This window comes from Phocoena phocoena, chromosome 3, assembly GCF_963924675.1.
Source record: "Phocoena phocoena chromosome 3, mPhoPho1.1, whole genome shotgun sequence".
Classification (NCBI taxonomy): Eukaryota; Metazoa; Chordata; class Mammalia; order Artiodactyla; family Phocoenidae; genus Phocoena; species Phocoena phocoena.
Genome location: NC_089221.1, coordinates 76,906,613 through 76,920,754, shown reverse-complemented (window position 1 = coordinate 76,920,754; position 14,142 = coordinate 76,906,613). Strand labels below are relative to the sequence as shown.

General features: G+C 39.1%; 1 protein-coding gene across 5 annotated transcripts in view; it reads left to right on the top strand.

The window, feature by feature from the left end:
• MCTP1 (multiple C2 and transmembrane domain containing 1) overlaps positions 1-14,142 on the top strand; it is a 533,762-nt gene that overhangs the window by 317,347 nt on the left and 202,273 nt on the right. For all 5 annotated transcript variants that reach the window (XM_065875060.1, XM_065875059.1, XM_065875058.1 and 2 more), the window contains one exon: positions 181-311. In XM_065875060.1, coding sequence (XP_065731132.1) covers positions 181-311 — 131 coding nt within the window. The remainder of the gene's footprint in view (positions 1-180; positions 312-14,142) is intronic.

Here is a 14,142-nt window from a genome sequence, read left to right as displayed (position 1 = left end):
CATTCTTTTGGGTCCTCTCATACAACATGTAGTAAAGATGCTGAGATCTAATGACTTATTCCCGTCATTTCTAGAAGCTCACATGCTTTTCTAGATAGTACATAAAGTTTGATTTATATCTCAAGTTAAATTTTTTAAGACTGATACTGAGGAGATAGTAATGACTTTTTGGTTTTCCAGATTATGCCAAAAACTTTGAATCCTCAGTGGAGAGAACAATTTGATTTTCATCTCTATGAAGAAAGAGGCGGAATCATTGATATCACTGCATGGGACAAAGACGCTGGGAAAAGGGATGACTTTATTGGCAGGTTTGTGCAATTTGGTATTTTTGGATCACCCTAGACAGGATGAGCTTTGTTGTAAGTCTGGTATTATAATTGATCTTTACTGTTTTGAAGCAAGGGATCTTATCATGGTAAGGCAGTGCTTGGGTGAACTGAAAAATAGATTTGAAGACTGACCAGTAGGTGGCAGTTTTGACCACTTGATGGACAGGCTATCTGAATTTGATATCCAGAAATTTTCTCCAGATGTCAGGAACATTGTGCATAAAAGTTACGCGAGTTGAGAAAGAGGAATCTCATTTGATATAAGATACTTAAAAGGAACAAAGAACATATTCAAAGTCTGCAAAGTGATCTGAGATAATATTACTTTTCATAAAGCATATTGTGACCGCAAAAGGCATTGTTTCATACAACTCCCTGCAAGGTAGAGAATCTTGATAATCTCCTAGGAGTTCATAAATCTCCCAGGAGTTCAAGTTTCAGTGAAGGAAGTGTGTAAGTGAGGCAAATCCAGGTTAATCTGATAATGTGGTGAAGAAAAGAGTATTCTGAAGCTTACATGACATCTCTGCACAGAGACAAGGTTATTTTGAATGATTGCTTGAATTATATGAATTGTTTTCTAACTTGAAAGCCTATTTTAATATTTTCAATAGTTACATATGTGTCTTTATAGCAAAACACATTGAAACCTGCCAATACTGAAATAAAACATGGTGTACAGAAGAATTTGTTAGTTTAGAAAATTCTTTCTTCATCATAGTTGACATGATTTCCAAGTCTCTAAACATACAGCCTGAAGAAATGCATACATACTAATGATAATAAAGGGAATTTTACACTAAAAAAGCAAAAATAGGAATCCAACCCAATATATTTGTCTCTTTGGCTTTTGTTATTCTAAGAAATATGTTTTAAACAATGGTTTTCTTCATAGTATTATAAAGTGAGAGGTCACAGATCAGCTTCAGTTAACCTTTAATATTTTACTTATAAAATGAAATGAGAAAAACACCACTGCAAGCTAATGCTGTATTACATTTCAATCCTTTTTAGAGGACAAGCTTTCACTGCACATTTTTTCCCTCTAGTAAAATACTATTTTCAGTGTTTTCTTAAAGTTCTACCTTGCTCTCTTTGGGATATACCACCGGCTTAAGTATCAGTATAGATCTGTTAATACACTGAATACATTTTAGTATATATATATGTCTGTTTCCATCTTCCTCAATAAGCTATGATGAGCACTTTCAAGTAGATGCTTTCTAGATATTCCTTGAATAATTAATTCATTTTCATAATTTATAGCAACATTAGCTCTATTTGGTGACCACAAGGAAATCAGAATGGCTGTCATATGTAACTTGCTACCTCAATCTCATTACTTTGTATTCAAACTTGCTTATCATAGTAAAATAACGAAGTAATTGATGAAATGTACTGGCTTCTTGTACTTCTGGGTCCACATTACATGAAGTCCTTCTTATCCTTTTTTCCATTTTTTTCCCATAATGACAGATACCCTTTTACGTATTTTTCTTTCTTTGAAAAGCATCTCCAAATTTGGAAATTATGAAAATTTCTCAGCCCATTTTGTACTGACCTTTCCCTTTTCCTCACTTGATAATATTACAGAGTCTTCAAGGGCATGCCTAATTATTTTAAGAAATGTTTGGCAGAGAGGTGGACTTGTTTATCTTACTTCATCTCGTTTCTATGGGTTTGTCCATATTTGGTGAATTTTGAGAGAACAGTGATAAATGGCTGGTGTGAAGATCATAGTGATTGCTCTAGACAACTGGGGGAGCTGAGAAGGTTTATGAAGTTTGGAAAAAGAGAAGAAATCCATTTTTGGAGCTTCTGGGTTGGTGAACATGTACAGGTGCTGGGGGAGTGCTGTGCCCTGAGAGGGCATGGAAGCTCCACACCCCTTACACATACCTTACCCTGTGCATTTCTTCCCATCAGCCATTCCTGAGTTATATCCTTTCATAATAAACTAGTAATCTAGTTGGAAGTGTATCCTCCCTTCTTATTTTTTTAGCTGTTAGAGGTGTTTACCACCTGCATATAGTTTCTGGCTTGGGCTTTGCCTGGGTTGTTGGATGAGTTCTTTATGCCCGTGGTTATTACACAGGAGGACCTTGCAAGCAGGATCAAGAAACCCTGGGCTCCAGCACCCTCATTGCTTTGATGGGCAAATCTGTGTGCTCTGCTTCCCAGTATCTTGGTTGGATTAAAACTGGCTTGGATGGTGAGTCCAAATAGTACCATTAAAGAATTATAGGGATTTCTAAACCTCTCATTTATTTTGAATGACTTACATTTATTTCCAGTTACTTTTCTTTCTAAATATAATAAAAACTTATCTGGCATCAGCCTCACTAAAAAACATTCACTTTTGATCATATGCCAAATATAATTGCCTAAGAAAGCAATTTGAGCCAAAAAGTTTTAGAGTAAACAAGAGCACAGGTAGACAAGAAGACTCCTAGGACAGCTTTTGAGTATCAGTTTAAACCATTTTACACAGTAAAGGGATTTATTGTTGAATTTTGAGATAAGCAAAGTGGACAATACAAAATTGTTGTACACTTTGCTAATTTAACAAAGATGCCTGTTGCAGAAAAAGGAAATGACCCTGGCAAATATCATCACTTCCAAGCTACTTGATGGCCAGATAGCAGCAGAAACTCTTGGTATCTGACTTTATACTTACTAAATTGTACTTTACACACATCCTGCCACGGAAGAACAATATATTATTAGATCTAAGTGGTGGGCAAGAGAGTTGCATGTGTTTATGTCAAGGTTGTGTGGTAACAGTGGAAATAATGCAGATTATAATAGAATTCCTTGGTCCTAGAATAGTTTAGAAGAGAATAGTTACCTTCTAATTAAATTTGAGTTCTAAGATTAAAGTAATAGGAGTAAAACTGTCATCACGGTCTTCTGTATTCTTTTCTTTTTTTTTCCAATTTTTGAATTTTATTTTATTTACTTTTTTATACAGCAGGTTCTTATTAGTCATCAATTTTATACACATCAGTGTATACATGTCAATCCCAATCGCCCAATTCATCACACCACCATCCCCACCCCCACCACCGCTTTCCCCCCTTGGTGTCCATACGTTTGTTCTCTACATCTGTGTCTCTATTTCTGCCCTGCAAACCGGTTCATCTGTACCATTTTTCTAGGTTCCACATATATGCGTTAATATGTCATATTTGTTTTTCTCTTTCTGACTCACTTCACTCTGTATGACAGCCTCCAGATCCATCCACGTCTCTACAAATGACCCAATTTTGTTCCTTTTTATGGCTGAGTAATATTCCATTGTATATATGTACCACATCTTCTTTTTTTTTTTTAACATCTTTATTGGGGTCTAATTGCTTTACAATGGTGTGTTAGTTTCTGCTTTATAACAAAGTGAATCAGTTATACATATACACACGTTCCCACATCTCTTCCCTCTTGCGTCTCCCTCCCTCCCACCCTCCCCATCCCACCCCTCCAGGCGGTCACAAAGCACCGAGCCAATATCCCTGTGCCATGCGGCTGCTTCCCACTAGCTATCTACCTTACGTTTCTTAGTGTATATATGTCCGTGCCTCCCTCTCGCCCTGTCACAGCTCACCCTTCCCCCTCCCCATATCCTCAAGTCCATTCTCCAGTAGGTCTGTGTCTTTATTCCTGTCTTACCCCTAGGTTCTTCATGACATTTTTTTCCCTTAACTTCCATATATATATGTTAGCATACGGTATTTGTCTTTCCCTTTCTGACTTACTTCACTCTGTATGACAGACTCTAGGTCTATCCACGTCATTACAAATAGCACAAAAACAGAAAGATAGATCAATGGAACAGGATAGAAAGCCCAGAGACAAACCCACGCACATATGGACACCTTATCTTTGATAAAGGTGGCAAGAATGTACAGTGGAGAAAGGACAGCCTCTTCAATAAGTGGTGCTGGGAAAACTGGACAGGTACATGTAAAAGTATGAGGTTAGATCACTCCCTAACACCATACACAAAAATAAGCTCAGGATGGATTAAAGACCTAACTGTAAGGCCAGAAACTATCAAACTCTTAGAGGAAAACATAGGCAGAACACTCTATGACATAAATCACAGCAAGATCCTTTTTGACCCACCTCCTAGAGAAATGGAAATAAAAACAAAAATAAACAAATGGGACCTAATGAAACTTCAAAGCTTTTGCACAGCAAACGAAACCATAAACAAGACCACATCTTCTTTATCCATTCATCTGTCGATGGGCATTTAGGTTGCTTCCATGTCCTGGCTATTGTAAATAGAGCTGCAATGAACACTGTGGTACATGACTCTTTCTGAATCCTTTTGCAAGCTGTTGCAACATTCTCTGTCTGTATTAAAATTTTTAAATTAATTAATTTTATTGAAACATACTTTACATGTAACATGTAAATTTAAGGTGTACAATGTATTGATTTAATAGATTTATATATTGTAACATCGCCATCATAGCTATAGTTAACACCTCTATCATGTCACATAATTATCTTTTTGTGTGTGTGTGGTGGGAATAATTAAGATATGCCTCAATTCACTTAGAAATTAGAGACTTCTGGGAGTTGATTGGTGGATGGTGAATAAATTTAAAGTTGACCATGGAGGGTAATACTCTCCCATCAATGTCTAATAATGGTTTTTAAGGATCCTGTCTGAATTAGTCCCAAATTTGGAACACATGAATGGATTAGATTATCTACACACACTAGTGTACTGTGTTATAGTTTTTTTATTATTCACTTTATTTTCCAGTTTGGGTCACATATAATGATTTTTTTTTTCTTTTTTTTTTTAACATCTTTATAGGAGTATAATTGCTTTACAATGGTGTGTTAATTTCTGCTTTATAATAAAGTGAATCAGCTATACATATACATATATCCCCATATCTCCTCCCACTTGCTTCTCCCTCCCACCCTGTCTATCCCACCCCGTCTATCCCACTCCTCGACGTGGTCACAAAGCACTGAGCTGATCTCCCTGTGTGCAGCTGCTTCCCACGAGCTATCCATTTTACATTTGGTAGTGTATATATGTCCATGCCACTCTCTCACTTCGTGTGAGCTTACCCTTCCCCCTCCCCGGGTCCTTAAGTGCATTCTCTACATCTGCGTCTTTATTGCTATCCTGCCCCTAGCCTTTTTTTTTTTCTTCTTAGATTCCATACATATATGTTAGCATACAGTATTTGTTTTACTCTTTCTGACTTACTTCACTCTGTATGACAGTCTCTAGATCCATCCACCTCACTACAAATAATTCAATTTCCTTTCTTTTTACGGCTGAGTAATATTCTATTGTATATATGTGCCACATCTTCTTTATCCATTCATCTGTCCATGGACACTTAGGTTGCTTCCACGTCCTGGCTATTGTAAATAGAGCTGCAATGAACATTGTGGTACATGACTCTTTGAATTATGGTTGTCTCAGGTTATGTGCCCAGTAGTGGGATTGCTGGGTCATATGGTAGTTCTATTTTTAGTTTTTTAAGGAAACTCCATAATGTTCTCCATAGTGGATGTGTCAATTTACATTCCCACCAACAGTGCAAGAGGGTTGCCTTTTCTCCACACCCTCTCCAGCATTTATTGTTTCTAGATTTTTTGATGATGACCATTCTGACTGGTGTGAGGTGATACCTCATTGTAGTTTTGATTTGCATGTCTCTAATGATTAGTGATGTTGAGCACTCTTTCATGTGTTTTTTGGCAGTCTGTATATCTTCTTTGGAGAAATGTCTATTTAGGTCTTCTGCCCATTTTTGGATTGGGTTGTTTGTTTTTTTGATATTGAGCTGCATGAGCTGCTTGTAAATTTTGGAGATTAATCCTTTGTCAGTTGCTTCATTTGCAAATATTTTCTCCCATTCTGAGGGTTGTCTTTTGGTCTTGTTTATGGTTTCCTTTGCTGTGTAAAAGCTTTTAAGTTTCATTAGGTCCCATTTGTTTATTTTTGTTTTTATTTCCATTTCTCTAGGAGGTGGGTCAAAAAGGATCTTGCTGTGATTTATGTCACAGAGTGTTCTGCCTATGTTTTCCTCTAAGGGTTTTATAGTCTCTGGCCTTACACTTAGGTCTTTAATCCATTTTATTTTTGTGTATGGTGTTAGGAAGTGTTCCAATTACATTCTTTTACATGTAGCTGTCCAGTTTTCCCAGCACCACTTATTGAAGTGGCTGTCTTTACTCCATTGTATATTCTTGCCTCCTTTATCAAAAATAAGGTGACCATATGTGCGTGGGTTTATCTCTGGGCTTTCTATCCTGTTCCATTGATCTCTATTTCTGTTTTTATGCCAGAACCATACTGTCTTGATTACTGTAGCTTTGTAGTAGAGTCTGAAGTCAGGGAACCTGATTCCTCCACCACCGTTTTTCTTTCTCAAGATTGCTCTGGCTATTCAGGGTTTTTCATCTTTCCATACAAATTGTGAAATTTTTTTGTTCTCATTCTGTGAAAAATGCAATTGGTAGTTTCATAAGGATTAAATTGAATCTGTAGATTGCTTTGGGTGCTATAGTCTTTTTCACAATGTTGATCCTTCCAATCCAAGAACATGGTATATCTCTCCATCTGTTTGTATCATCTTTAATTTCTTTCATCAGTGTCTTATAGTTTTCTGACTACAGGTCTTTTGTCTCCTTAGGTACCTGGTTTATTCCTAGGTATTTTATTCTTTTTGTTGCAGTGGTAAATGGGAGTGTTTTCTTAATTTCTCTTTCAGATTTTTCATCATTAGTGTATAGGAATGAAAGAGATTTCTGGGCATTAATTTTGTATCCTGCTACTCTACCAAATCCATTGATTAGCTCTAGTAGTTTTCTGGTAGAGTCTTTAAGGATTCACTATGTGTGGTATCATGTCATCTGCAAAGAGTGACAGCTTTACTTCTTCTTTTCTGATTTGGATTCCTTTATTTCTTTTTCTTCTCTGATTGCTGTGGCTAAAACTTCCAAAAGTATGTTGAATAATGGTGGTGAGAGGGGACAACCTTGTCTTATTCCTGATCTTAGAGGCAATGGTTTCATTTTTTTACCATTGAGAACAATGTTGGCTGTGGGTTTGTCATATATGGTCTTTATTATGTTGAGGTAAGTTACCTCTATGCCTACTTTCTGCAGGGTTTTTATCATAAATGGGTGTTGAATTTTGTCGAAAGTTTTTTCTGCATCTATTGAGATAATCATATAGTTTTTCTCCTTCAATTTGTTAATATGGTTTATCACATTGATTGATTTGCGTATATTGAAGAACACTTGCATTCCTGGGATAAACCCCACTTGATCATGGTGTATGATCATTTTAACGTGCTGTTGGATTCTGTTCGCTAGTATGTTGTTGAGGATTTTTGCATCTATGTTCATCAGTGATATTAGCCTGTAGTTTTCTTTCTTTGTGACATCTTTGTCTGGTTTTGGTATCAGGGTGATGGTGGCCTTGTAGAATGAGTTTGGGAGTGTTCCTCCCTCTGCTATATTTTGGAAGAACTTGAGAAAGATAAGTGTTAGCTCTTCTCTAAATGTTTGATAGAATTCGCATGTGAAGCCATCTGGTCCTGGGCTTTTGTTTGTTGGAAGATTTTTAATCACAGTTTCAATTTCAGTGCTTGTGATTGGTCTGTTCATATTTTCTATTTCTTCCTGATTCAGTCTTGGCAGGTTGTGCATTTCTAAGAATTTGTCCATTTCTTCCAGGTTGTCCACTTTATTGGCATAGAGTTGCTTGTAGTAATCTCTCATGATCCTTTGTATTTCTGCAGTGTCAGTTATTACTTCTCCTTTTTCATTTCTAATTCTATTGATTTGAGTCTTCTCCCTTTTTTTCTTGATGAGTCTAGCTAATGGTTTATCAATTTTGCTTATCTTCTTAAAGAACCAGCTTTTAGTTTTATTGATCTTTGCTATCGTTTCCTTCATTTCTTTTTCATTTATTTCTGATCTGATCTTTATGATTTCTTTTCTTCTGCTAACTTTAGGGTTTTTGTGTTTTTCTTTCTCTAATTGCTTTAGGTGTAAGGTTAGGTTGTTTATTTGAGATGTGTCTTGTTTCTTGAGGTAGGATTGTATTGCTATAAACTTCCCTCTTAGAACTGCTTTTGCTGCATCCCATATGTTAGGGGCGGTCGTGTTTTCATTGTCATTTGTTTCTAGGAATTTTTTGATTTCCTCTTCGATTTCTTCAGTGATCTCTTGGTTATTTAGTAGTGTATTGTTTAGCCTCCATTTTTAAAATTTTTTACAGATTTTTTTTCCTGTAATTGGTATCTAGTCTCATAGCGTTGTGGTCAGAAAAGATACTTGATACAATTTCAATTTTCTTAAATTTACCAAGGCTTGATTTGTGACTTAAGATGTGATCTATCCTGAAGAATGTTCCATGAGTACTTGAGAAGAAAGTGTATTCTGTTGTTTTTGGATGGAATGTCCTAAAAATATCAATTAAATCCATCTTGTTTAATGTATCATTTTAAGCTTGTGTTTCCTTATTTATTTTCATTTTGGATGATCTGTCCATTGGTGAAGGTGGGGTGTTAAAGTCCCCTACTATGATTGTGTTGCTGTTGATTGCCCCTTTTATGGCTGTTAGCATTTGCCTTATGTATTGCAGTGCTCCTATGTTGGGTGCTTAAATATTTATAATTGTTATATCTTCTTCTTGGATTGACCCGTTGATCATTATATAGTGTCCTTCTTTGTCTCTTGTAATATTCTTTATTTTAAAGTCTATTTTGTCTGACATGAGAATTCCTACTCCAGCTTTCTTTTGATTTCCATTTGCCTGGAATATCTTTTTCCATCCCCTCACTTTCAGTCTGTACGTGTCCCTAGACCTGAAGCGGGTCTCCTGTAGACAGCATATATAACGGTCTTATGTTTGTATCCATTCAGCCTGTCTATGTCTTTTCGTTGAAGCATTTAATCCATTTACATTTATGGTAGTTATCGATATGTGTGCTCCTATTACCATTTTCTTAATTGTTTTGGGTTTGTTATTGTAGGTCTTTTCCTTCTCTGTGTTTCCTGCCTAGAGAAGTTCCTTTAGCATTTGTGGTAAAGCTGGTTTGGTGGTGCTGAATTCTCTTAGCTTTTGCTTCTCTTTGAAGGTTTTTATTTCTCCATCGAATCTGAATGAGATCCTTGTTGGGTAGAGTTTTCTTGGTCGTAGGTTTTTCCCTTTCATCACTTTAAATATGTCCGGCCACTCCCTTCTGGCTTGAAGAGTTTCTGCTGAAAGATCAGATGTTAACCTTATGGAAGTTCCCTAGTATGTTATTTGTTGTTTTTCCCTTGCTGCTTTTAATATTTTTTCTTTGTATTTAATTTTTGATAGTTTGATTGATATGTGTCTTGGCGTGTTTCTCTTTGGATTTATCCTGTGTGGGACTCTTTCTGCTTCCTGGACTTGAATAACTATTTCCTTTCCTATATTAGGGAAGTTTTCAACTATAATCTCTTCAAGGTTTTCTCAGTCCCTTTGTTTTTTTCTTCTTCTTCTGGGACCCCTGTAATTCAAATGTTGGTGCGTTTAATGTCCCAGAGGTCTCTGAGACTGTCCCCAATTCTTTTCATCCTTTTTTCTTTATTTTGCGCTGTGGTAGTTATTTCCACTATTTTATCTTCCAGGTCACTTATCCATTCTTCTGCCTCAAGTTATTCTGCTATTGATTCCTCCTAGAGAATTTTTTATTTCATTTATTGTGTTGTTCATCATTGTTTGCTCTTTAGTTCTTCTAGGTCCTTGTTAAACGTTTCTTGTATTTTCTCCATTCTATTTCCAAGATTTTTGGATCATCTTTACTATCATTACTCTGAATTCTTTTTCAGGTAGACTGCCTATATCCTCTTCATTTGTTTGGTCTGGTGGGTTTTTACCTTGCTTCTTCATCTGCTGTGTGTTTCTCTGTCTTCTCATTTTGCTTAACTTACTGTGTTTGGGGTCTCCTTTTCATAGGCTGCAGGTTCGTAGTTCCTGTTGTTTTTGGTGTCTGCCGCCAGTGGGTAAGGTTGGTTTAGTGGGTTGTGTAGGCTTCCTGGTGGAGGGGACTGGTGCCTGTGTTCTGGTGGATGAGGCTGGATCTTGTCTTTCTGGTGGGCAGGACTGCATCCGGTGCTGTGTTTTGGCATGTCTGTGACCTTATTATGATTTTAGTCAGCCTCTCTGCTAGTGGGTAGTGTTGTGTTCCTGTCTTGTTAGTTGTTTCACATAGGGTGTCCAGCACTGTAGCTTGCTCGCCGTTGAGTGGAGCTGGGTCTTAGCGTTGAGATGGAGATCTCAGGGAGAGCTTTTGATGTTTGATATTATATGGAGCCAGGAGGTCTCTGGTGGACCCATGTCCTGAACTTTGCTCTCCCACCTCAGAGGCACAGGCCTGACACCCAGCCAGAGCAGCAAGACCCTGTCAGCCACACAGCTCAGAAGAAAAGGGAGAAAAAAGGAAGAAAGAAAAGAAAAGAAAATTATTTTAAAATATTATTAAAAATAAAAAATTAAAAAGTAATTTTAAAAAAGAAAGAAAGAGGAGAGCAACCTAACTAAAAAGTAAATCCACCAATGAAAACAAGTGCTAAAAACTATACTAAAAAAAAAAACCAGGCAGACAGAACCCTAGGACAAATGGTAAAAGTAAAGCTAAACAGACAAAATCACACAAAGTCCACTGCCTCAATTTTGGGATGATTTGTTGTCTATTCATGTATTCCACAGATGCAGGGTACATCAAGTTGATTGTGGAGATTTAATCCGCTGCTCCTGAGGCTGCTGGGAGAGATTTCCCTTTCTCTTCTTTGTTCGCGCAGTTCCCGGGGTTCAACTTTGGATTTGGCCCTGCCTCTGCGTGTAGGTCGCCTGAGGGAGTCTATTCTTCGCTCAGACAGGATGGGGTTAAAGGAGCCGCTGATTCGGGGGCTCTGGCGCACTCAGGCCTGGGGGAGGGAGGGGCACGGAGTGCGGGGCGAGCCTGCGGTGGCAGAGGCCAGCGTGACATTGCACCAGCCTGAGGCGCACCGTGCGTGCGTTCTCCCGGGAAAGTTGTCCCTGGATCCCGGGACCCTGGCAGTGGCGGGCTGCAGAGGCTCCTGGGAGGGGCGGTGTGGAGAGTGACCTGTGCTTGCTGCACACAGGCAGCTTGGTGGTGGCAGCAGCAGCCTTAGTGTCTCATGCCAGTCTCTGGGGTTCGTGCTGTTAGCCGCGGCTCGCGCCCGTCTCTGGAGCTCGTTTAGGCGGCGCTCTTAATCCCCTCTCCTCGCGCACTGGGAAACAATGGTCTCTTGCGTCTTAGGCAGGTGCAGACTTTTTCCCGGACTCCCTCCCGGCTAGCTGTGGTGCACTAACCCCTTCAGGCTGTGTTCACGCAGCCAACCCCAGTACTCTCCCTGGGATCCAACCTCCGAAGCCCGAGCCTCAGCTCCCAGCCCCGCCCGCCCCGGCGGGTGAGCAGACAAGCCTCTCGGGCTGGTGAGTGCCAGTCGGCACTGATCCTCTGTGCGGGAATCTCTCCACTTTGCCCTCCGCACCCCTGTTGCTGCGCTCTCCTCCATGGCTCCGAAGCTTCCCCCCTCCGCCGCCCACAGTCTCCGCCCGCGAAAGGGCTTCCTAGTATGTGGAAACCTTTCCTCCTTCACGGCTCCCTCCCACTGGTGCAGGTCCCGTCCCTATTCTTTTGTCTCTGTTTTTTCTTTTTTATTTTGCCCTACCCAGGTACGTGGGGAGTTTCTTGCCTTTTGGGAGGTCTGAGGTCTTCTGGCAGCGTTCAGGAGGTGTTCTGTAGGAGGTGTTCCATGTGTAGATGTATTTCTGGTGTATCTGTGGGGAGGAAGGTGATCTCCGTGTCTTAACTCTTCCGCCATCTTGAAGGTCTCCCACATATAATGATTTTTGAAATGTGTTTTTGTAAGTGTATACTCTATAACAGGGCTTTGTTTATTACAAAGATGAGACTGGCTATGAATGAAAGAGCCACTTGCAAATCTGGAGTATCAACACAGTGAAAACTATTTTTACACTGAACAGTAGCCACTCCCATTCTCACTTGATCCCACGTAGTCAGGCTTTTGCCCCCAACAAACTGCTCTTGTCAAGGTCACCTGTGACCACCACGTTGCTAAATTCAATGGCCAGTGTTTAACCTACATCTTACCTGATCAGCAGCTGTGCTGGACTTGTCTGATAGCTTCGTTCCTTAAAACAGGTTTTTTCAGTTGGCTTCCAGAACAGAGGGCTGTGTTTTCCTCTTACCTCATCACATGCTCTTTCTTCATCTCCCCCGCAGATTTTTCCTCGTTTTCCTCCTGATTTAATTCTGGAGACCCTCAGAGCTCACTCCCTGGGCATCTTCTCTGTCTATACCTGCCCCCATGGTGCCTTCACCCACCCTTGTGCTTTCCATACCACCTAAGATTGACAGCGACAAACATATAGATCCACTCCTTAACTCCACGTCCAACTGCCTGCTTGAAATCTCCATTTGGACGTCTAATAGGCTTCTCCAATTCAGCAGGTCCAAAGCCAGACTTCTCACCTGCAGCGCCCCAAATCTGCTCCTTCATCAGGATTCTCTCTTGTTCGTTGCTAACACTAAAAATCTTGGAGTCATTTTTTATTCTTTTCTTTCATTCTCATCAAGTCCATTCAGCAACTTGCAAACTTCTCCTTCAGAATATAGTCAGAAATCACCCTTATCATCTCAATCATTCTGTTTCCTGTTGAAGCCACTGTCAGTTTCATGTGGGCAGCGGCAAGAGCCTCCTGTTCTCCTTCCTTCCACATAACATCAACAAAATAATTTAACTCCTCTGCTCAAAGCCCTGTAGTTGTTTCCCATCTCAGTCTGTGTATAGCCAGTATCCTCATAGAGCCCTCTGATGCTCTTGGTGATCTGGCCCTGCGATCCCTCTGCCCTGAACTTCTGCTACTTTGCCCCTCCCTCCCTCTGCTCTGTCCCAGCCTCTTTGCTGTTCCTCAGGTGCACCATATACCTCCCCACCTCAGGATCTTTCCCTCCATCTGTGACACTCTTTCTTCAGGTGTCCACCTGCCTTGCTTCTTTACCTTCTTTAGGTCTATGCACAAATGTCACATCAGGGAGACAGCCATACCAACCCTATTTAAAATCGAATCTTCTTTTCCTTGACATTACGTTTCTTCTATCCTGCTTTGTTTTCTCCATCGAAGTAATCACTATTTGACATACTATGCATTTCACTTACTTATTTTATCATGTATTTTCCATCACTTGAATGTGAGCTTCATGAAGGCAGGGGTTTTTGAGTGCTTTGTTCATTGTGGCATCCTCAATACCTATTAAGGTATGTGGCAAGTAATAGGTGCTTAATAAATATTTGCTAAATACCTGAAGTTTGACTGAGTACTGGAAATTATGGCTCTTCCTTCTCTAAATAAATATAGCATTTGACACCTGATGTAAATGCAAAGGCAATTAGAACAGCATGCCTTAGTGAAAAGTACAAAGTTTCAGTATAATTAAGAAAGATATTTGTATATAATTCAAAAGGGAGAATTAATGGGTTAAAATGTCTAGGTGTCTGAGTAATCTTTGTACTTAAAAAATACTGAATGGTTGCATTTTAATAAAAAGTAGCCTATGCATTTACCAAGATACTTATAACTTTTTCACCATTATAATATCAAGTGAGTTAATGCCATCTGGTTGTTAAATTTTACACAAAAATAAATGTACCATGAATGGAAAGAAACAATAATAATAGTGCTTTACACTGTATAGGGCACTATTATTACATACATTAGTTCAATATTAGGGGGTAACAA